The 25,471-nt window shown below is 44.4% G+C and overlaps 1 protein-coding gene across 1 annotated transcript in view; it reads left to right on the top strand.

The window, feature by feature from the left end:
* Positions 1-25,471, top strand: part of LOC115329010 — a 105,480-nt gene that overhangs the window by 30,091 nt on the left and 49,918 nt on the right. Inside the window, exons 3-5 of the mRNA XM_040214554.1 lie at positions 17,809-17,981; positions 18,054-18,148; positions 25,270-25,347. Coding sequence (XP_040070488.1) covers positions 17,809-17,981; positions 18,054-18,148; positions 25,270-25,347 — 346 coding nt within the window. The remainder of the gene's footprint in view (positions 1-17,808; positions 17,982-18,053; positions 18,149-25,269; positions 25,348-25,471) is intronic.

The raw sequence follows: 25,471 nt of genomic DNA on the forward strand, positions 1-25,471 counted from the left end.
CAGGCGAGAGACGAGCCCAGCGAGCCGCGCGCCTTTCAGCCGAATTGAAAGCACACAGGGCGCGTTAGTTCTCGTTCGATGTCTTTTATACACAGTAAAGCCTCCAAGCGGCGGACGTAGCTACTTGCAAAGGTACGTACGTGCGTTGTCGGCAATCGGCGGCGTCGGTAGCTTCAACAAACCGCTAGACAAAAAAACAAAAAAAACGAATGCCGAACTCACATAGATAAATCACTTGAGCAAACTATTTAGAATCGGGCGGTAACTTGTGCCACCTACCGAGATTTCTAGCAGCCTGTTTAAAAAAACACCAGCCTGTTGACACTGCGAACGACCACACAGCAACCCTACATACAACGCAGGCAACACACCACACAGCTTCACAGCACCGACATGTACACAAACACAACAACCGACACTACGCCCGACACTTTCTACTCGATATCCATTTCTCCCCGCGGCGCATATAAGCTTGACATGTGCGGGTGAGCTCTTTGGTCGCTGACCATTACAGATTTATAGAAGAATACACAAAACCCGGCGCAATGGACAGCCGTGTGTTAAAACTGTTTGTATTTAAAAAGTATAGAGGCAAAATCTATAATGTTATCCGTTGCAATAAATAACGATATGTTAACAATAAATCTTAAACCGGTCATGAAAAAGTTCAAATTTTTGTTAATTTCTTGCTTGACCAGTGTTATGAGCAGTCCGACTAGCTTGAATCAGATAGGAAAACAAATTATTGGGATTTTGTCATTACGTATACAATAATAAATGAAAATGATCCTTGCGCAAAGCATTTTTTTTATATTTTTGTGAAGGACATCCGGACATCCGCCCAACACTTCACTTCCGCTAGTTGCAGAAGTTGCAGTACGGGAGCAGACGCCTTCACTTTTGGGGCGTTTTGATGCAGTTCGTTGTCGTATGTCGTGTCGGTGTCGAGAAGAGCGGTGGGGCTTGGGAGTTTGTGAACGGTGTTATTCGTGAACACTGGTGTGGGGCGCTGATGCGTCTTTTTTTTATACAGCCACCACCCCGAACTTTGAAGATACACGGGTCTGTAGCAGTGCATTATGCTGAATCGCGAGCTCCTTCTCTGTTGACGTCGCTTTCCTGGTACCACTCGTGGATACTGCAAGCGTTTAAACAGTGTGCACCGTCTCGCCTACATCCCCGGTGACGTACTCGACCTGTTGAAACTTATTGCTTCCGTCATTTTAGAGTACGCAAGGCAGTTATCTCGTTGGTCTGGTTTCGGTTATAAAAGCAAGGCAAAACGCTCGTAGTTCCCGCCCTCACTACACGTTGGACATCTTCCACACTTTGACACGAATAACTGAATGAACGAGGATTTACATTCACTTCCGAGGTTACTCTCGCCGCTTTCTCACCGTTGAGCAGCAGGATGAGCTGGCAACAAGCCGCGGATGAAAGGTTTGAGCATCAACAGCCCAAGCGCACTCGGTGCCGATGCGGGCGACGCGGGTTTCTGTCGACCGGGAGGCCAGCACAAACCGTGACCGTTCCAGCTCTTCGTCATGACACGGTGTTGCAGAGAGCAGGGTAAAATACAGCTACACGGATCACCGAAGCAAACGACTGCTATCTTAAATCTTGGCTTGTGATTGCGCCTTTGTAGTAGATCATCTTATTCGTTTTGCTGGAGAGACGCAAACGACGGGCATAACAAAATCGCTTGCATATTCCGCATATCTCACAAAAGCATTTACCCTGTCACCTTGCGAAAAGCGCGAAACCCGGAGTCCGCACCGTCCTAAGCTTCCCGTTTTTTACCTGCTTTAGAGCAGTTTGTACCTGCTAGGAGATATGCCTACTGAAACTGAAACAGGGCAGTGCCAGAGAGAAAGAGACAAAGTTGAGAAAGCTTGCTCGCTCTCCAATTTCTCAACTCTCAAGTGATTGTACCATTATAAATGCACCAACGCGTCTTCCAAAATAAAGAAAGAGCACTACGTTCACGACATAAAAAATGGTCTCAGTACATGCATCTGTGGGCAGGTAGGAAACCTTGCCCTAATTTATTAACGCCGCATGATTGGCGCAACAAACTCGTGGCAGGACCGAATCATCTACTCGAGCGGTCTGCGTCGCTATGCAAACGCAGTCCAACACGAAGCATAAAAAACGGCAGATTTAAGACAACAATCCGGAGTCTATTATTCAATTAAAACAACGTAATTTTGTTGAAAACGCCCTATGCTTCTTACTCACGGTCTGTGTCGGGACACTTCTACAGTTTGAAACGGAACGAAGGAAGATTTACTTTTAAAAACGCTCGCTGCGTCCTCCCGGACCAGCTGGACCGGATTAGCTGACGACGACGGGACTGTACCCGTTGAACCTCCACCACGCAACAAACAATTTGCGCTCCGTGTTAAAGCGTGGTTCAAACAGAACCGGAATACAAAGCACCGCACCACACACGACGAATGTTTCAGCTCTTTTTCGCATCGCCGGGTTGCACCAAACAGAACGAGATCGCCGAAGTCAACGCCGCGCTGTCGTGAACCTTGGCTTGTGGTTGCGAACTCGTGGACCCTGTGACTTCCTTCGCTTTCAAAGCACACACGACGATTACGAATGCTACTTTCCTTCTTCCAGGAACATCACAGGGGCACTTCTCCGGTCTCGTATTCACTATGTGCTCGCAAACTCCGAAGCTCTATGCGAAGCTTCTCGCGTCCCGTCCGACCAAAACAGTAGCGGCGCCATGCGTATACTTGCCAGATTTTCTCCGGTCAAACAAAAACAACGAGAGCCAACCGGCGCTTGCTTCCAGCGTACATCGGCGTTGCGCTTGCGCCGTGGCCAGATCGCTTGCAGTTGAAGGTTGAAGCAAAAACGAAACCAACTGCAATGTCACGTGTTCACATCGAGGACACGCTTTTTATATCCATTTTAACTGCTTGGAACGAATAATTAGACCCATGACTTTATTTGTGGTGTCTAAGAAACTTATCAGGACCCCTAAACTAAATACAAACATGGGCGACATGAGGGAAGCCGCATTGCCATCGACCAGAAGATGGCGGCGAGCACGGTAAGGGCGGGTTTCGCCAACGTCCTGCGACATGGCGCAATTGCTTTCGGTGCATATCTGTCTCCGAGACATGTTTCTTTCCGCGGCATTTGTCTCGACGGTCCTTTCTTAAGTGTGTCCCCTAGCATTCCGGTGCTTCGATAGCCGGCAATGCCGCGGTCGTCGCCGGGGGTGATGCGTGTTATCGAGGTCGGCTACACGGTTATGCGTGTATGACCGAACCAAAACACGTTTTTTACAACCTCGCATGATTTCTGAACGAATTATCCGTTACCCATCGTGTAAATTTATGGTAGTTTGTGTAAATAGCCTGTTTTTCACCCCAAATATTCACCAAATACACGGGACTTGCTAACAGTGTAAGCATAAGACACGTTAATGTACTGCCTCCGTTTCTCGATGGGCATTTGATGCGTATCAGCATACAAACTCCTCACAGGAGATGTGCGATGTCCACCTGTGACATGTCGGAGTCCGATGTGATGTACTGGATCGAGCATCCTAAGAGTAGATTGCCGTGCCGACCCGTATACAATTGCACCATAGTCGAGACGGGATCAAACTAAGGGGTTGTGTAGTCGTAAGTGACTGCGCCTATCAGACTCCAATGAAAAATGCAACACCATCTTAAGGATGTTTTACTGACGTCAAGCATTTTCGTTTCAACTCCTTTAGATAAGACAGAAAGGTAAGCTTCTTGCAAACGAACACATCCAACCAATTGTGCTCTTGCTGGACCGATATTTCAATGCTATTAAGATGCAAGGAAGGATCAAAAGACAATCCTTGGCGCAACAAAAAAGGAACGCAGAGTGTTTCTTCAGAAAAAAAAATTCTAACCATTTTCACCTGCCCACCTACCCAACCTATTATTGATTGTAAGTTGCAACTGCCGTTCACAACTGGAGAGGCTACAGAAAGATATTGGTATCTGCACATCATCCACATATGAAGAGTAAGATACTCAAAATGGCATAATCTTTGCTAGACTGTTAATCTTAACAGCAAAGAGGGTAAGGCTCAGCACTCCTCATTGAGGGACACCATTTCCTTGAGAAAAAACATCCGAAAGTGTGGAGCCCAATCGGCCTTGAAACGTTCTTTTGCTCAAAAAGCAAGGTATAAACTGAAGCATGCGGCCCCGCACACACAGTGTTACAAGTCACGAAGGATTCCGTACCTCCAAGTGGTATCATATGGTTTTTGTAAATAAAAAAACTGAGACACAACGTTGCCGGTGTACTAATGCCTCACGTATAGAAGTCCCATGGACATGTTCGAACCTTCAGGAGGTCGCAGGGTGAGTCCGCAATCCCAGAGCTGAGGGAAAAGACGCGAAAGTTCCTCGATTAGTGGTCGTTACAGCCTGTGAAAACCAGTGTTGACTGTAACGCATTACAAGTAACGGCGTTATCGGTAACGCGTTACTTTTTTGTAACGTAGTCAGGTACTCGCTCACCTTTTCAAAAAGAGCAATGGGTAACGTACGTAGTTACATTACTTATTACAAGTCGAGAGTAACGTAGTTACGTTACGCGTTACTTCTTCCACCGAAAACTTAGAACAATTACACATCAATATTTTCGTGTTTTTAGGCGCCAAGCAATGTGAAGTTTTGAGGTTTTTTTTCCTTTCTTTGCGTTTTTCTTCGTTAGTGTTTGGGTGAAACCGTAAAAAGTATAATGACATGATGTGCAGTTTCTGTATGAACATAATGTTTCTTGAGATATGCTGGTTATGCATACCTGTACCGTAAAAACAGTAAAACATTTTAATTTACAATTAAAAAAAGTAACGCAAACCTATCCTGCGTTACTCTTTATCGGTAACGGTAACGCGTGCCTTTTATTTTAAGGTTACGTAGGTCGGTAGCGCGTTCCTTTTATTCACAAGTAACTCATTTTGTTACTTTTGTCGGTAACGCCAACAACACTGCTGAGAACGTACGTTCCGTTGTGAGAGGGTGTAGTGCGCTGCTCGTCACTACGGGTGGCCCTTCTCCACACGAACAAGTCGGAACACAGAACCAGGTTGCTGGACATTTCTTCCTGTGGCCGTTAGGACGGCCATCGGGGAATGGGGTTCCAAAGGGATCCCCACAAGCATTACATGTCATGGTATCACATCACATTATGGTGCTACATGATACTGTGACGTCAAAGCATGACGTCACGGGGTGATCTTGCACCTCTGCCAAACGAGACGTGGAAAACAGAGGCGCGACGACTAGTTTTAACGATGTTTATGCTGGAACTGTCCCGCGATTCCCGCTCGAACTACGCGACCGATCGGACATGATTAATATGGCGACGCGCGACGATGGCGATGGCGGCACCATAACAATAGAGAGTTTTGGTGCAGCGCAGCGATGACTCCGATAACGATACCCGGTACTCCGCCGGCGCCTTTACGCGTGTATCGTATGGTTATCAAGTGCCGTTACCAGGGGTATCGGAACGATTTACTAACACTATTTAATACTATTACGTGACCTAAACAAACAAATACCGTTTTACTTAGTTGCAGACATGCAACATCATTATTGACTGGAATTTGGATGGCGAGTGAAAACTACCAGCTAATCCCTAGACTAGAGGTGCTCAACCGTTGTTTTTTTGCGGACCCCTTGTTGGTCGGCGGGGATGATGAATCCAGACCCGTTTATGGTGAGGGGAAGGGAAAAGTAGGGGTTAATTATGATAGTTATTTCGAAAAATGGAGATAACTGAGGACTAGTGTGAAGTAGAGCACTCTTATATAGATATACACGAGAAAATTCACCTGAAAGTTGGAGCGTTTTTTATCAATCTGAGAAAAGACAAGTTGTTTTGCCGAGCTTGACTGATGAAACTGAGCTTCGTGGATTCCCTCTGAGAATCACGGCCCTAGACTATGAAACATATATCGGTGCGCATTATCTACCGACATATGTTGATTACGTAATGATGCGTATTACGTACCAATACGTACAATGTAACTATAAATGAGAGCTATCTCGTAGTAGATCGTCTATGTAATTGCAAATAATCTCAGCAAAAAAAAAAAAAAGAGAAGATAGTTACCGCATAAAGGTGCTCCAATCCCTCATACTTTATTCGTGATATTTGTGACGTTTGTTCGAAGGATCAGCGAAAAGGTATTTCCTGCGTGCCGTCCCGACCGAAAATACGATCAGTAATTTGTGATGGCCCATCAGATGTTCCTCACAGTTCCTCATACTCTCTTGACGGCCAATCAAACCTTGATAGCCCATCTGACTTTCGTGATTGTCTAATCGACTATCTCGATGGTCTGACAGACTTTCATGACGGTATCTGATGTACCCTCAGATATCCTTTGAGTGGGGCTGACGGGCCATTACCAGTGGTAGTGTCGCCCGCCTCAGACCACCAGTATACCTGATGGGCGATCAAAATGTCAAAACGTTTGACGGTGCCTCTCACAACACCCTACTCTGTTGGATGGAACCCGATCATCTTCGGGACGCCAAAATGATGACCAAGAGGTGGTGTCAAATATCTTGAGTCCGAAAATGCATTACGTCGTGTCGTAAATATTGCCTACCCTTCTTTATTTAGAGCAGGGGTCTCAAACTCATTACACTGTGGCGGCCGCATAGCCCACACCGGAAAGGTCGAGGGCCAACGTAAAACAAACGAGGGGGGGGGGGGGGTGATCAAGCGAATTTAAGGTATATTGATATCGTGCTTTATTCTTTTTGCAAGCTCACAGTTTCGCTATTGACATCTTTAGATTTTATTTGTTTATATGACTACTTGAGGCCCGGACCTCATGTGATAAAAAGAATTAAAACGACACCTCCCGCCAGCGTGCTGGCATTTTTAATGGAAGAAGAGAGCAAGTGCGCTGTCGTTCCCGTTGCTCATTTCACTCAGGAATTAACCAAGCTCAGCGCTTCTCTTAAAAAAAAAAAAATAACAGCTAATTTCACAGTTTCTGCCTTCATTACAATCTTTATTACAACGCTGCGAAGAAATACTTGTCTTTTAATGGTGATTTATTGTTTCGAAGGCGTGAATCCTTGTGCTCATAGCTTTATATTTGGCAGTACCTCCTACCGATCTAAAGTTCCCGCAGTAGAGATACATCCGTCAACGAATAGCTCGCGCGTGCAGCCGAGTAACGGAATTGTTTTAGATTACGAAACGCAGGAAGCAAAAAAATAAAATAAAGCGAAACATACAGCAAATGAACACTGATAACTATAAGCTATGTGAATGAGTTAAAACCGTAGAGCTACTTTTTAGCGAAAATGAATCGACGGGATGAGATCACTATGGCGCACGCCATTTAGAGAACTCGAGGCATGGGAACAAAATCCAGTAGTAAGTTGCCTGCGGGCCGCACCCCAGCGAGTCGCGGGCCCCATGCGGCCCGCAGGCTGCGTGCTTGAGACTCTTGATTTATAGGGAGGGGGCCGCGGGGCGTCTCTATCTCCTCCAGGTAGTTTTTTATATGTTGGGAAGATTAGTGTCCCCCTAAAATGATTCATGATAACTGAAATAGTTGTAGGCATAACTGATATTACTAACCAGTCAAGAACAATGCGGTTAAGGCGCACTGATCATCTTCGGAAGGTTCAAACGAATCAGAAATGTATTTTGTTATTAGAGAGAGAGAGAGAATCACTTTATTATCAAACATAAATTAAGTGATCAATATGTGCTGCACCTACCACACCAGGCCGAGCTGGTCCTTCTCATGGGGAGACGCCAGCCAGGTATGCCAGGAGAGGACTGCGGATAATGGAGGGGAGAAAAAGGGATTGAAAAACGACAGGACAATAAAAATAACTGTAGGCCAGATTGGGATAGAGTTCAGGACGGTTGGGGCAGAAAGGGTCAGAGCGGAAACGATCGAGATACATTTTTGCGGGTGGGATGAGTGTGTTTGGCCTGGGGAATAGAGGGACGGGGTTGTGGAGCAGGTAGAGTAGTGAGCTCCCGCTTGAATTGAAGTTAGGACTCGAAGATGGCTATCTTGTTCAGAAGACCCTCCTCCCACAAAAATGGGTTGGACCAGGGAATTCCTGGAGGACGTTCAAGAGTCTCGCGGGCGACCTGATTGCACATCTCACTTCCTGAAATACCTGTATATCCAGGGACCCACCCTAATCTGACCGTACGAGGTTTCAGTCTCAGAAGAGCCATATTTAGGTATGGGTGTATTTCCGAAGGTAGGGTGCGCTGTTGGAGCGCCCGAAGGGTGACTTGGGAATCAATGTATACGACGTATTGCTGGGTTAAGGGAAGGTGTACGAGTTCCTAGACTACATGCACTATAGTGAGGATTTACATAGTAATGTTGTCCTGGGGGTCAAGGTATAGACCGCTGGTAGACGACAGAGGGTTAGAAGAGAGAGGGGAGTGTATGAATTGAGCTGCAGCACCGAAGGATCCACGTATGGAAGTGCTGGTGTATGCTACAGTGTGAGTGTTTAGAGGCTGGGAGTGATGGGTAGCTTGGGCCTGTTTGCGTCCGGGATGTAAGATAAGGGACATGTTTCGGGGAATGGGGGCGATGAGGAGATTTGAATCATGTAGAAGGTCAGGGACGTGAAGAGATATAGGCATGGGAGAGATGGGAACATGTGAAATAATCCATATTACTTGCTGAGTTGAGGATAGCCGAGAAAGTTGGCGGTCAATGTGAAGATTAAGAAGGGAAGGTATAGGGAGAAATAGCCCGGTATCATAGAGGCTTTGTGTAGGGGTTTAGATGGAGAGTTGGAGGGTCGTTTTGTAGAGAATATTAAGAGAGGACCCTAATATGTTGTTTTTTTTTGGTTTGTGAACGAGTAGAAGATTTTGTTGAGTGCGCGGGTTTAGTCAAGACGACAGGACTGAGTCTCGTTGGGGGCCAGATGCCGTTGGATTGCACGTCAAACAAAGTGCGTGACTTTATAGCAGGTAGCGACAGCCTGTTTGAGAGCGGGACGTTTTTATGTGAGTGAAGTGGCTGGCCTATAACGGGACAAAATTTCGCTGCAGAGATGCGTTGTGAGTTGACAGCAAGGGAGATGAAATTATTGTACGTGCGTTGATATTTAGAGTGGGCGAGGGGCTCAGACGTTCCTGGTGAGGTACTCAGGTCGGCCTCGGAGGGAGAGGTAAAAATAATGTCGAGACCCTGCTACAAAGAGGTCTCAACCTTTCTATGCGAGCCCGAGGAGCACCAAAGAGTGATGTCGTCAGCGTAAAATATATGAGTATAACGCAAAAGACTTTAGTCTGAACTGGCGGCCTGATTAAGATCGAAAAAAATGAAACGCAAATGAGCACACAAGGAGCGTTTTAATAAACAGCGGAAGCCGTTGAGTTGTTGAAATGTGCACTTTAGTGTAACTATTTTAGCCGATGTCCTTTATATTTTGTTGGAACTTTGCTTTATAGATGCAAAATTATCAGTTACGGGCTCTAGGAGATGTGTGCTTTTGAGGAATGCGTTAAGGGAATACTTATTTATGAAATGTGCTTTTGAAAGAAAAAAAAAAGTTATGATACGTGCTTTTCGAATGAAATGCTTTTGTAAAAGGGGATTTTGGTTACTTGGATTTTGTAGACGCGCCCAGAACCTTCCAGATCCCCAGAATGGTGGCGGTGCGAGTGCAATTGCAGAACTGCTGCTGTGTTGCCACGACAGAGTGGAATCGACAGCGCGTCTTGCTCTAGATGACGTGAATGCGCGAGAGGCGATGGCTGTGGGGAGGAGATCTTTGTGGGCAGAAACTGAAACAATTGGGGGAGTCGAGAGCACGCGGGGATGCCAGAGCACAGAGCTATGACTTGAATGATTAGTCAGTAAGGCAAAGCAAGCTGCCTTTGTTTCTTCTCGCTCTTTGAACGCTTTCGAATGCCAAACGCCGGAATCCAGCGTTCAGTGTTCGCGTTTAAACGCTTTCGAACAGTGAGTAGAGAAAAATGCAGTTAGCTTTCCGACTACCCACTAATCATTGCAGCGAGGACTTGGCGTTGTGGAATCCCCGCGCGCTCGATGAGGTAGCGCGCGCCCCGCAATCACGTGGTTGTTTGCAGACGGACGCCGCGTGATTTCACCGGGAATGGTCACTAACGGTGTCCACTGAGGTAGGTTTTCATAATCAAAGTATTATACTCAAGAGAAAAAAAGAGCTAAGTTTTAAGACCAGTTCAAACATTAAAGTGTGTCTCAATTTTAGAGCGTTTGAACACTACGTTGTCTTGGGAATTCTTGAAGTATTTTGTTCATTTCATTTCATTTCGTTTCAATTTTTACACGTTCAAGGCCTGAAGAAATTACAGAGGGGGAGAGCAACAAGAAAAAGTTAAACCAAAAACAAGATAGAAATTTGGCACAATCAATAACAAGAATGCTATATAACTAGAAACATATGAAGCGCACTGGTCAACAAAAAGATTGATGATTTTACATTTGAAAAGCTCAGTGTCCGTGATGCAGCTACCAACCCGGGAAAATGGTTCTACTCCAGGGATGCACGAGGAACGAAAGATATATAAAACACTGTCGTGATAGAACTTGGGACGCCCACTTTATGCTCATGATCAAGACGAGAGGAGACAAAATGGACGAGAGATTAGTATGTCGCGGATTAAAGAAATATGGTAATACATTTTATGAAATGAAGAAAGGCAAGAAGCGTTTCGACGTAAGAATAACGGTGTCAATCAGAAAGGTTTTTTTCATTGAGGTGAAGCTGACAGTGCGGTGGTAGTTACTTAGGATAAAACGTACTGGCCTGTTCTGAATAGCGTCTAATGTATACAAAAGATTTACTTTCCGGGATCCTAGACAGAACCTGCGAATTCAAACTTGGGACGAATTAAAGTTTTGTAAAAAAATCGTCTTACTTGAAACAGGGGTTAATAAAAAGATTGCGTTTTATATAGCCTAAAATGCTATTAGTAGTAGAAGAAATATGCTGAATATGAGTTGTTCATGGCAGGTTAGAACTTATATGTAAGCCTAAATATTGATATGACGATACTGACCCTTTTTGGGCATTACTTAGGAGGTAATTAGGATAGTCATACGATTGGCGATACACCCGCATGGCCTTGCTTTTGTTAGCGTTAAGACTCAAAGACCGTGCATTGCGCCATTGGTAGACAGCGTTAACGTCTAATTGAAGTTTAGAAGTATCATAATGACCTAGAATTTCACGACAAATAACGTAGTCATCAGCGAACATACAATTGGATGAGGAGAAATTAGTGTAAAGCTCGTTGATATATATTAATTTTAGTAGGGGCTCTAAGATTGTGGAACACCGGAAGCAACAGTGACGGATGAAGAGTTACTATTGTTCACAACAACAAATTCTGACACTTGAATTAGGAACTATTCAGTGCATGCAAGAACGTTAGCGTCTGTGTTAAGTTCGGAAAGTTTTAGAAGCAAGTTTGTGAGAGACTTTATCAAAGACCTTTGCGAAATCCAGAAAATTGCAGTCCGCCTGGGATCCTCGATCTAGATTGATATGAAGAAAATGAGGGAAAGATAATAGCTGACTGTCACATGAAAAGGGTTTTCTAAAACTATGTTGGGCAGTGCTGAAAAGTTTGCTTAATTCTAAAAATTGACAAGGCTAGAGAAGATGACATGTTCGAGACGTTTACATAAAACACTGGTTATAGAAATCGGGCGATAATTGAGAGGGTAATGTTTCGTCACCAGCCTTGCGAATGGGTACCACCTTCATTACCTTCAAGTCTAGTGTAAGAATAGGTTGTTGAATAGATTGTTTAAATAATTTTGTTTTAAATAATAGGCGAGTAATATTTGGTATGTTTCAAAAACTTGGGATTAATTCCTTCCACTCCTGCTGAAGATGACAATCTGAGCTTTTTCATGTAAGTACAATACCGACATAATCAAGAAAATGGGCTTCATGAGCAGATTACCAACAGAGTCTAGCCGTGGAAAGTCTTCCACATGGTCACAAGAAAATGAATCCGCAAAGGTAGCATTTATTAAACTAGCACACACATCACTGGGCATATCATCGTCATGTGTATCTTTTATTGTAAGAGACGAATGTTTTTTTATTGTTCAGTATGTTCCAAAATTGTTTACCATTGTTGATTAACATAGTGGGAAGGGTATGAGGCATAAATTCTGTCTTGGCGTTATCAATTGCCTTTTGATACTCCTGAGCAGCAGTGTGATAACGTAACCAACGATCCTCACGGATAGATGGCTTTGCGGCACGAAAAAGGCGCTTTTTGTTTAAGAGGTATTGTTTAGGGTTCTGGTAAACGATTGTTACAGAGTTTTCTATTACAGCTCTTAAAGAAGTGTGCTGATTTGTTAGTTTATGAACATCGGACTTGAACATTTGCAAGTTTTCTTCCACTGTATGACTCGAAAAGCATGCTACATATTCGTCAAGAAAATTCTCAGATCATGATTAATATTTTCGAAGTCAGCTGCGTAGTCACAAATTCACGAATTTGCTTGATATTCATTGATGGTTTAGGCTCTGTTGCTTTTACATAGAAATGCAATACGGAGTCACTAATTCAGAGATGGGTGAAACACGTTCAAGATGAGTTTTTTAGGGAATAACGAGGGAGAAGGGCCAACCTGTACAAGCACGATGACAACATGAGTGTTCCGCATCACCTGGCTTCTCCCGTGCAAAATCAGGGGTAGTAGGGCTTTCCAGCTTTATATATTGGCGTCAGTAGGTGGCGCAATTGTGTTCGATGGTAGTGTCCCTGGCGATATCCAGGTTACGTTGAGGAAATTCGAGCTTTTGGCTGCTGATCGTTCAATGGATAGGCCGCGGCTTGCCAATGACGGGGCTCTCCAACACGATGAAGTAAGTCACCGGTCACCGGTACGAACGCGGTGTGTCCCGAAATGAGATCTGCTGCCGCAAACTGGAGGGTAGTGTTGAGCACATTCATAAAAAAAAGGAGCGAAAGCTCGTTCCTCGTTCCTTCTGATCTTTGAAACGCGTTCCCGTTACAAGTTTTATATCTGAAAAAGGAACTCGTTCCCGTTACAATTAAAAAATGGAACGTATCGTTGCATATACGTTACATTTGTATCTTGCTGATTACCATATCTTGTTAAATAGAGCGAAGTTTTTTTATTTATTTTATCAGATGGCAACCTAAGAATTTGAATTCCGTGATGGAAGGGCACCAGGAAAAGAAATCAAGCCGAAGTGGAGTTTCATTTCTTGATATATTCACCATTACAAATCTCAGTTTTTAATCATATTCATGTTTGTGGTGCGCGATCCAGACGAGCCAAATGTACTCTTACCCTATATTGCACAAGCGTTTTACAACCTTCATACATTTCAATCTAACAAAGTCACTTGTTGGAACTTAACAACAGTTGCTTCTCAATGTGTCTGTCTGCAAGACGAGCAAGTGAAGAAGGGGGTAGAGCGTTTGGGATGTCATTCTTGAAAACTAGAAGTTATTTGTCCAGTTTGGATTTGTTGTTCAGTTTGAAGGTGGGAGACAAAAGAAGAAGGAATAACGGCACATTTTTGTTTATATGTAAGTGATCAATGTTCGGGATAGAAGGGTGCGTTCGATGTCTGGTAACCTGTCGTTTGTTGAAACTGTAGGTCTCTTTGTGGAAGTTCAGTAACGGCTGTATTTAGCCTAACATTTCTGCGTGTATGAGGATTCGTGGAAGCAAAGAAAGTAGCAAGTTTGAAACGGCCCTCTTTCTGTGCCTTTTCCTTTGACTAAAGGTTTTCCTTTTTTGTACGGCAGCCTCAGGCACTGAAAAAAAAAATCAATGCCCACTAGCTCTCCTGTACCCAACTGTTACCAAGCGAGGATCACACAAAATAAACCCTAAGATAAAGAACCAAAAAATTAACGAGATCCTGCTCTTCGTAACAATAATGTTATTATACTTTTAAAATTTCCCTATTAGAAATAAAATAAAAATTACTCTATTGGAGTAAAAAAGGAACGCCGTTCCTTTTTTCGTTCTAGTAAAAATCCAACGAGTTCCCGCTCCAGTTCCACCAATGCAAAATGGAACGACGGCGTTCCTTCGTTCCTCCTAAAAGGAACCCGTTCCAGGAACGCCGTTCCTTGGAACGCCGGTCCGTACAACACTGCTGGAGGGAAAACCTGTAAGAAGAAGCTGACAACCTGAGTGGTCCGCATCGCCTGGCTGATTCCGTGCTCGCTCCTGATATACCATAGGCAACCATTAACTCGAAGTTACCCTCCAACACTGTATTGTGATTATCTATATCTTGTCCGAAGTGCGAACTTCGTGTCGCTGCTAGTAGTAGCGCAAAAACAATGTTCGACCACGTAGCTACTGGTTTAACTGAGAAACAATCTACGATCAAGTTTGCACTCGACTATTTAAGATTCTATAGATATTACATTTTGAAGCCCTACGGCCGTTATTTGTGGGTTATGTCAATGGGCACTATAAGATTTCAATAGATAACACAGCTTTCCTTTATAAATTACAAATAATGTTTTAATGTTAACACTTTCTTTACCATTTATGAAATGTAAAATCTTTCTGAAAATGGCACTGACAAAAACCCAAGAGCTTTTGGTTAGTGTCATTTTCAAGTAAATTAGCCGGCGAAGCTTCTAACACCCAAACGTTAAAAAAATAGTTTATAAGATGATATTGTCGCATTAATAAAAATCGCGAGTTTGGTTTTACATGGGAGATTTTCTAATTAATATTTGAACTTAATGAGTGTAATTTTGTATTTTATGCGTTTTAATGTTCGTTTTTGTGTCTTCAAATATTTAATTTATATAATAGGGTGTTTCCACGTCAGATCCTGCAATTTTTCGGGATCACATTTTTTATATTTATGTAAAAAAAGTATATGTTAAAGTCATGTTCTTGGGAGAATCCTTTAGCTAATCCTCTACGCCCTCTCCTTTCTTCTCTTTCCACGGGCCATTAGCTCACGAAGGAAAGTCGGCAGACGATGCAGCTGTAGAAGGTAGAGAACTGGATGCACAGCAAATTACCGTGAAAAAATCCTTCGCACGAGGAACGTCTGTCACCGAGAAAACAAGGCGAGGGAAATAGTATCTGGAGAGTCGGCATCTTGGTGTTCAACATTGTGCGATGACAAACAAACCTGCTTACCATTCTAAGTATTCATGCGTACCCAATGGTATACATATAGAACTTGATAACCATAAGCGTTTCGTTCTTGGGTATTTCTATCTTAATTAATACAATGATGGTCCAGGTAATATTTTGCATATTTCTGTAAAATAGATACTATATGAAAGTCATGTCTTCGGCAGAATTACTCAGCTATACAAACAGGGTGTTTCACGAAACGCGGGCCAAATCGTTTCTGTGAAATGTACGCATAGCACGAAATAAAGCCCATGTAATATTGGTTACTGCCAAAAAAAAATTTAGGAAAAAATGTGTATTGGGTTTAACTAGGTTCATAATTACTTTTAGTAAGTAACATTGCAATGAATAAATTTAAAGCTACCATATCAATTATAAACACGGTGGGCATAATTAAAAACTTTTAAATCCTCCCAGATTATAGAGATACAAGGAATGCGCAGTCTTTTACGGCGCCCAGTAAGATACACTCTCTTTAAACGCGTTTCGAAAAAAAAAGGGGGGGGGGGGGGAGTCTTAGACGGCAATGCAAGAAAACACAAATATAAAGCTAAATTAGGCCCACCAATACGTTCTGCGCCCTATACACCTTTCTAAGAAGCACTCGGCCCCAGGGACAAGAGAACCTTTTATTTTGAGCCCAGTGACTGGGTTTGGGGCTAGTCTCTCACTTACGTCCCTGCTATCCCTAACCGAGTGAACTGTGATTGCAATAGGCGCATCGCGTTGTATGTATTTCCCCGAGGACTTTGAGAAAGCATTGTACCACATTTGAAAGGAACAAAAAAAGAACTATTTTTGTTGGGTACGTCTTGAAAGAATGAATGCGACTGGAATATTTTTTTTATTATACGATACGTTTTGACGTCGCCGCCCGCTCAGCCGCGTGTCAAACATCAAAGCGCTTAGCGGTCGAAAATAATTTACAACCGAAGATAGCCGAAAAGCACGCATATTTCACGCGCACAAGTAACGTGATTACTGATGGACAGGTTTCGGATATATAATTTAGCAAGTGTTAACATTCGAACAATACATTGTACATATTACACTGTGCAGCGTTATCCAAAAAGGATTTATTTGATATATATCTCAAATAACACAGCACTACAGTGTCGAAGAAAGGCACGTCTTGACGATCGGCCGAAACCGAAGTGGACTTCCTTTTGGTGCACGTTTGATGCACGTTTTGGGGCAAGTTTTGGGGAGAGCTTCATTTCTGCACACCAGCACCATGGGCGAAGGAACGAACTCGACTGACCCGTTCCCAACCCCAACCCGAGCAAGTATTTTTGGTTAATGGTTATGACCGAGAATGACTCTACACTGATTATATCTGGGAGGGGGGGAACGGTTGGCAATGTTCGCAAAATCTTATCGAGGGCCTGTCGACGTCCTTTCCCTCTTTCTTTGCCCGTGAATGTCGAGCAGAAACGGTTGAATGGCAGGCACTTACCAGCCCTTTGTTTCGCAGATGAAGATAACGCAAAAAGGGTGCGCAGCATGCTAAAGAAAAATTGAGCGGATACTTTTAGGAGAGGCCGGAAAACTTCGAATGCAAAACCGCGAAACATTGGTGGAGAACCGCGCCGGCCGAGTTTCCACAGTCCAAGACTGTGGCAGATAATTTCTAGCTGATAGGGGGCGCGCAAATCGTACCAGCTGCATCATCATCCGCAACATGGCGGCGGCCTAGGGGTTGTTTTTGGAAAGGTGTATACGACAGAGCAGCGCCGCTGTAAAGCCATTGCCGGTTATAGAAAACATCTCTTGGTAACCTATGTCTTGCCGAAAAGCACATATAACGATGACAAGCTAGCTCAATTTGAGTGAAGGTTTTGTTGTTGTTCTCTTAAAAGGTCACATGTTACTCACGTTTTTTTTCATCACAAGTTAGTTCAAGTCACTGCAAACGGTTCAAAAAAATAACAAAGAAAAGTGCGGTTTTTTTTTTTTTTAATTCACTTGCACTTTTGCCACATTTAGAACAATGGGCTGCGTTTCTGCAGTAATAACACGCCTACAATGAGGGGTAAGCATATGTTGCTTATTTATTTATAAAACGAATTTAAATATTTTTATTTTGACTTATTTTTCATTTTTCTATATAAAGTAATTCCGTGGAAAATAAATTGTGAATGTGACTCTAAAACGTGTTTATTTGACGTGTTCCATAAATGTTTTTGCTGAGAAATATGATATTGTAATTTTTTTTATATTACGTGTATATGTCGTACAACTTTGATAAAATAAATCGAAAATATTATGTGTTGACGGCTGTGCAAAATACCAAAGCGAAACCTTGGCCATGTCCACGCCTAGAGCTTCAAATTTTATAACTCGGGAAGAAAATGAGCTAGGGCTTTAGTGTATAGCAATGCTCCTCCTAAGAACATGGCTTTAACATAAACGTTTTACATAGCTATAAAAGCTATGACCCGGACCATCATTGCATGATCTGACTGACGTGTAACCACCCAATAGTCAAAAACTCGATGTAAAATGACAGATCAGAAATTAACAAATAAAAATTTGACATAACAAAATGTGTTAAGGCTGAGTTAGGGCTCAAAAACGGTTTACGAAACACGTTTTGCACTTCTTTTTATTTCCAGATGCTCGGGGAGCTTCACGGAACAATGTTTGCCTATGTGTACAGGAAGTTTGAAAGCTTAATACTTAATGATCTTCCCGCAACCTGCTTGACAATTCAGTTCCTATATTCGCAAGAGGAAACACGTCGTGTTGGTGAACTCTGGGCGCATTATAAGACAACCGACGGAAAAAGGTAAGGTTAATCCCTGTATTACTTTACGCCTTAAAATTCCACTCTCCAAGCTCATAATGAACGAAATTTCAGGCACGTTAAAAGAATAGAACTCGAGAATAAAAAAGCAAATGAAAACAAACTTGGAAACGCCCTCATTTTGACGTTTTCGAAGTCATGCAAGAAGGGTATGAATGAAATATCTATTTTAAGCATGCTAATACGCGTTTGGAAATTTTTTTTTTTTTAATATTTCGCATGGACTTTTTAATGAGAGCGAATGAAATGCAAGGGTGTAGTTGAAAAGATGTGAATGAAGTGCGTATTCGAGTAAGTTTGAACAAATCTGAAAATGCATTCGCCTCTAAAAATATTGTATATACGAATTTATTTGAGTAATTCCCTGTTTGGTGACGACCAGTTATAAAAACCCGATTTGTTTTAACCTCTTTTTCCGGTATGCTTAAAGAGCGTAAGGCGAATCCTTTTCCTTTTTTGTGTGTGTGTTTTCATTTTTTATTGTTACAAATAACTTTTTTTTACTCTTATTAGATGTACTCGATAATAGTGCTACATGTCTGGCCTTCCCAGCCGCTTAACGTCCAGAATTCTTGGAAAAAATCTTTTCTAGGCGCTGATTAGGTTTTCTTCCGGTCTCCTTTTTTTCAAGTTAAAAGTTATGCAGAGGTTCGGCCGCCTCATTCATTTGATAACAGGAGCATGTACAAATTCATCTTACTACACTACTTGGTTTTACCTTACAATAAACCGCACCTGATGCTACGAACTACCACGGCCAGTCTGTACTCGAAGCATGTCAGCTGACCTTCCGATTGGGCAGAGCCACCCATTTAAAAGGACAATAACAGCCCCCCCCCCTTAAATTTTTATATTGTTTCATTTTTTACCAGGTGTCAGGATGCTGCCCAATCAATATTTTGCTACAGAGTCGTGTACATTTTAATAAACTATAAAAAAATCAACTGCTCGAAACTGAAACAAGAGCGCGGAAGCCCATGGCCGAGAGACGTGGACGATGTGTACTGGGGATGAGGAAGACATAGAGATGGGGATAGAGATGCCGGAAGTCACATGGCTACATCTGACCGCGCTCTTTTTTTTCGCTTTTTTGGCGTGTGAAGCAGAGGACGACAACTAGGCTGCGTGCAACGTTTGTCGTGCTATTGTTTCGCACTGATGTCCCTTCCGCTCGATGCTCTGGGCTTGAAGATCGATTGGCCGGTTCTCAGAACGACATTCCCGAAGTAGCGGCTTCACGTCCGTCGCAACGTCGGCCCGTCACTCGCCACCATTGCGTCGTCCAGCCCGCGGCACGTCGCCATATTGAGAATGACTTGTACATGTACTTCCTGTGATCTGTGCAACATTTTTTTTTCAATTAACATATTTGCAGCTTTATTGGGGCCACAAAAACGTGGTTCATGCTCCTTTCTATTTTTAATTTGAGTGTGTGCCTTAGATGACCCCCTCCTTTGAATATATTTGGTACACACAGTTTTAACGCCACGTGACAATGGAAAATAAAATGAGCGCGACTGAAACCGTCCAATTCACGACCGGCTGTTTTAGGGAGGAAAGGAAAAAAAACTAATATCGAACGCAAGTTGTGTTATGGTATAGCTGCGCTTTTAAGGGGTATCCACACGCAGCAAAACTCCGCGGACGGATATCGTGACGTCAGCAACCTGGGAAACTCCGTCCTTGGCTCTAGCATCCACGCGGGCGGCCGGAAGCCGCGAGGAGTATGTGTTTCCAGCCGAATTTGGCGGTCGCACTCTCGACACCAACGCTCCTAGCACGCTGAAGACCGCGCGCGCCGTAGTTCTGGGTAGAAATAGAAAAACAAGTGGAAGCCTTTTACAACTCCCTGTAACACCGAATTAGAGCGCAGCTCTTGAGGAGGAGGGAAGGGTACTGGGGGGGGGGGGGGTCAAGTGACCTGGGGGGGGGGGGTACGTGACCTTGGAGGGTCACGTGACGATGCCGATGATGCCATCAGTGACGTCACTGATGGGACGATGACGATGCGGATTCCGATGACGTCATCAGTGACGTCAATGATGACGTCATCAGCGACGATTACGATGACGATGCAAATGTCAGTGACGTCATCAGTGACGTCACTGATGACGTCATCCGTGATGATGACGATGCGGATGCCGGTGACGTCATCAGTGACGTCACTGATGACGTCATCAGTGATGATGGCGATGACGATGCGGATGCCGGGGACGTCATGAGTAACGTCACTGATAACGTCATCAGTGATGATGACGATGACGATGACGATGCCGGTGACGTCATCAGTGATGATGATGACGATGCGGATGCCGGTGACGTCATCGGGGAGGTCACGTGACCTCGGCGGGAGGGGTCACGTGACCCTGGGGGGTCACGTGACTTCGGGGGGGGGTCACGTGACCTCGAAAAAGGGGGTCACGTGACCTTGGGGTGACCTTGAGATGACCTTGAGGTGACCTTGGTTACGCCGACGCCGACGCCGACGCCGCTCAAGCCGGGAACGGGCCCCTAAGAGCTGCGCTCTAAAATGGAGGGGCAGATGAAGCGGCGGTACGCCGTTATGGCAGCAGCGTTACCTTGGCTGCCGTAGGACTTGGATTGGAATCTCCCTGGTCTCGCCGTTCTTTTAGAGCGCAGCTCTTAGGCGCCCGTTTCCGGCTTGAGCGGCGTCGGCGTCGCCGTCGGCGTAACCGCGCGGTGCATTATGGGTAAATGTCCCCGCTAATTTTAGCGGAAAAATTTCCCCGCTAAATCTAGCGAAAAAATGTCCTGCTAAATCTAGCGAAACAATTTCCCTTTCTAAATCTAGCGGAAAAATTTCCCCGCTAAATCTAGCGGAAACATTTCCCCGCTAAATCTAGCGAAAATTTCCCCGCTAAATCTAGCGGAAAAACTTCCCCGCTAAATCTAGCGGAAACTTTTCTCTTGAGGTCAGGTGACCCCCGAGGTCACGTGACCCCCGTGGTCACGTGACCCCCGTGGTCACGTGACACCCCCAGGTCACGTGACCCCCACGTGACCTTGGCGAGGGAGTCATGTGACCCCTCCAAGGTCACGTGACCACCCCTCCCCCAGATAGCACGTGAACCTCATTACCCTTCCTTCCTTCTCCTCAAGAGCTGCGTTCTAACTCGGCGTTACAGGGAGTTGTAAACTGCTTTAATTTTTTTTATGTGCGTCGACTTGGGCTTCTGCGACGGTGCTTTGTTGCCCGTCGGGAAGACCATCGGAGTGTAGCTTCTGCGCTGCTGCTGCTGCACGGCTAGCTGCTTCATTTTTCGTTCTCCTTCCTCGTGCTTCCTACTGGCTTCCGACGTCGCCTTGACTTGACTTTTACGTTGCTCTGCTTGTGTTTTTTGTCCCAGTTCGTATTCGTGTTCGAGTTGGCACAGGTGTTCGGTGAGTTTGTTCGATGACTTACCGCGGCTTTGTCACTTCCGAAGCGTCTGAGTGATTACTTTGGCAAATCTATCTTATTCCTTCCACTGTCTTGCGCCTTCAGCGTTTGGCTGTATGAGATTTCTCGTCTGGTGTACCCGGTTCCCGGTCCACTCAGTGGCGTGAAGACGTCTTTGATATCCGTATATAGCGAGTTTAAGCGGTTCGCGGTGCCCGTTTACTGTTGTTGCTCCTGATGGAAAAGCTATTGCTGACGTGAGGCGAAGGATCCCTCCTCTACTCCATCTGTAGGTTCTTTTGCCAATGGTGGCGCCACCACTCGACCTTCAGCGGCTCTCTTGCGTAATCGTTCGTCCTCTTGCTCTCTGGATTGGCATCAGTCTTTCAGGGCTGCGTGTCCGGTAACTCAGCAGTTCGGGTAAAATTTTTCCCCAAATTGTTCGGTGTCCGGGTGCGGCTCACCGCACTGCTTACATCGATGTCTTCGCGTACGGGCAATCGCCCTGTGTCCGGGGCCGCGCCACTACAGGCAGACTACCGCCATCGGCTTGAATGGAAAAGCGTTGAGGTTTTCTTCCGTAGTATCGCAATCTTCTCGGGATGCCTTGGTCCCCGAGGGTAAACAAGAATGTGCCGTTGCGCCCGATGGCGCGTGCGTGGATTACATCGTTGTAGTCCAGCTCGGTGCGATTGACGAATTCCTCGACATGCCCAAGGACATGACGGTCATTGATGGCCGTCATGTCCTTGCCTCCAAACAGTTCGACATAGTAGGCGACAAACACCTTCTAATGCCGTCTTTGTCAGAGCTGACAACACCGTTTTGGTCCACAGACGTTGTCTCCTTTGCAAGCGCAAACTTTCGTTCATAAGCCAGCGCACGCATTGTCGGCTGTTCCCCCAGAAGAAACTTTTGAGCCTTTACCCTCACAACCCCTCTACGGTACCGTTTATTTTGAAAGATCTAAAATTTCCCTTTTACTTCATTTATCGCCCTCGTCTTTGAGCAGGTTTTGCCACTATTGCTGCATCATTCTCTCATTCCTCCTTGAGGTGAAGTTTGAATAGACGACCTTTCTATAATTCTTTCACTTCTTGCTTAAAATCCCATTTTTTCATGTAACTTAGGCCCCTACTCGTAATTATTTTCTATAAAATTCTTATCATTCCTTTTGTAAATATTTCATCTTTTAGTATGATGACATTAACTTTCCAGAGTTGCCAATTAAACTTACGTCTTGATTTTCTTTCCTCCCCACCACTGCAGTTACTAGACAATGATCAATGTAAGGAAGCAGCTTGACAGAGTATCCCATGGTGTATGGGGCAAGGTCTATAGACACACGGATCCTGTCTAAACGTGCATGTGAGGACAACTGGTAGTGTGTGATGCGTAGTTTGTTTTGCGTATTAGGCATCCCTGCGATGTCTTCTAATTCGTTAGCATCCATTATTGTTTACAAACGCTGCGCGCTCCTGTCGCTAAGCCGATTAGCTGAAACCTATCTTGTGGCCAACTTACTCAGTTGAAATCGCGTGAGAAAACAACATATCTGTCACAGTTAACGTGCTGTTCTACTTGTTGAAAGTACGTTTCCCTGTCATTAATTCTATTTGGCGCGTAAACGCACAGCCCCCGTCAAGGTTGAGTTTTCATTTTGAAATCCCACTTAATAAGTCGCCCTCCATTGTCAGGGGCGATTTTTAGACGAGTTAGTTCAATGGGCTTTCGAAAGAAATAAAAGAAAGAAAACCTGCCAAGTTGCAGATGGCATGATTAACTGCAATTTCATATCTACTCATGAATGGTTTCAAAGCCTGCATTAACTGTTTGCCATCGTCCATTTTGGTTTTCTGAAGGGCAAATACATTTATATTTTCGTCATTCAGCAGTCTTAGCAAGCGCTACATTTCTTTTGCGGGAATTCAACCCTCGAACATTTAAAGTAGCATACCGGAGAGGTAGTAAGGACCCTAGGGTTAAACGTGTCTACTTATGAACTAAAAGCTTTCCGGGCTTACCAATGGTAGGAAACCCCACTCTCCAACGCCGCTTTCACCTACGTACGTGGCATGCCTTCCAGTGACTGCCACTCACACCGAGTCTTTACGTCTACAACCACCCACTTGGCTGCGAGATTTGGTCCCGGTACGAAATTTCTTGGGGCAACTCACTTGCCACGGCCACCCATCTCCAGCACCGTCTTCTGGGGAGGCTTGGGGTAGTTCTCGTGTCGCTTTGCAGCCAGGTTGGCGTCGACATCCTTCATCTCTGCGGTTTCGCTGTCCCGAATCTGTTCGTCCTCCTTGGCGTTTGTTTCATTCGTTTTTCCCGTAACTTGTGCGGGGGAAACACTTGCCTTCCTTTTCGGCGTCTTCCTTCATTTGCTTCTTTTCCTTTGTTCTTTCTCGTTCAGCTGTCACCGCTGCATCATCCTGTTGTGCTACGAGGGTATCCCCGGTCATTTCTTTGACGCTTGGGGTCTGAGGCCCCATCTCCTCCGTCACCACCACCGTCACCGTCATAGGTATACGGACATATTTTGTGCCCTCATGGACAAACTGATTGCATTCCGTGCATCGCGGGACGCAATGCACGGAATGCATAATCCCACGCAAGGGACACATAAGGGGATTATGTGTCCCTTGCGTCGACACCGAAGGCAGACAGGGGCACTCCCAGGCACCAAAACGAGAACCTTCCAACCTTCTACTCGAATCTCGTGTGGCATGTCGTTCACGGTGATTCCTTCTCTTAGCTTCATGCGAACAATTCTAGTGTTTGTCTGGACATTATAAAAGCCATTTTCACAAAAGTGGTCTCTGGTGATGTCGGCGACCTTGCCAAAACGATCTAGTTCCTTACGCACCTGATCGTCGGGAATGTCATAAGGAACCCCATGCAACTTGACCCTAACTTCTATGCTTACTTGGTCGCAAACTCGTCAACGCCCACCTTTAACTCGTATTTCCTTGGCCCCCACCAAACGTTGTTTCGTTGACGCGGAGTGTAGCCGCATATCCACAAGTGGTTCATTTGGTAGGCGCCCGCCGATGCACACGCAGTCTTTTCATCTACTATTTAAAGTCTTAAACGAAAGGGGTGGTTTCCTATGTCGCAGTGCAGTAATACTGTATTCGTCGAGACGTCGTCTGTTGGCAGAGGAGGCAAAATATTCTTATAATCAGATGACGCTCCAGAAACAGAGATACCGCGGCCATTCGTCATCGCACGTCCGTTCACCTGGGTGGCCGGAAGTCGACCCTAGGCCACGCAGACGCTTTTATTTTTTTTTTTTAATTTTGTATTGCCGAAGCCACGTAGATCAGCTTGCAGGGCTTGGGAACATGTGGAGGTTTATACTTAGCTATCGCGTTCCACTCTAAATGGCGAATCTTAAGCGCCCTCTTGTAAGTTTTAGAACCTAGGATGTCGGTAAATGTTTGTTCTGTATTTTTATGGAAGATTGAAAGTGACAAAGATATAAGAACAGAAGTTGTGTATTATAGTTCTTTAATAAAAATGTAGTTGAGAGTCAGTGTTGAGTCTTATCAGTTCCTGTTCTTCGTTCCTTGTATTTTCTGCGAGCTGTTTTTTGCAATATGTTATCGCACCAACTCGCACAACGTTTCAGCGTAGTCCAATAAATTCGCATACTGCTGCTTTCTACCTAAGCCAAAGTAGTTAACATATAAAAGAAATATTTCTTCGTGATAAAACAAAGCTTACAAAAACGCAATACTTACCTTTGAAAAACGCCCGGTGAAATTCTTGTTGAGCAACAGAACTAGGGTCTTCCAAGCTGGGCTTGTACCGATTATTTTGTATTTAATGATCAATGACTAATTAGATCATGTTTCTTTGCAGGTCGTAAACCAAATAGAGTTGAGTTCGAAGTTCAGGAACGTAGTTTATGCTACGTCTTGATAGCAACAATAATGAGTGGTATGTAATATCTTTAAAAAATTAGTATTTTCGAGTCTTTGCATCTAGTTCCTAAACAACCCTCTCGTGTCACACAACTGTTTACTTTCAAAACGGTGATCATAATTTTAGCGTTGCCGCCTCG

Source organism: Ixodes scapularis, unplaced genomic scaffold (genome assembly GCF_016920785.2).
Source record: "Ixodes scapularis isolate PalLabHiFi unplaced genomic scaffold, ASM1692078v2 PGA_scaffold5__190_contigs__length_132052651, whole genome shotgun sequence".
In the NCBI taxonomy this organism is placed as follows: Eukaryota; Metazoa; Arthropoda; class Arachnida; order Ixodida; family Ixodidae; genus Ixodes; species Ixodes scapularis.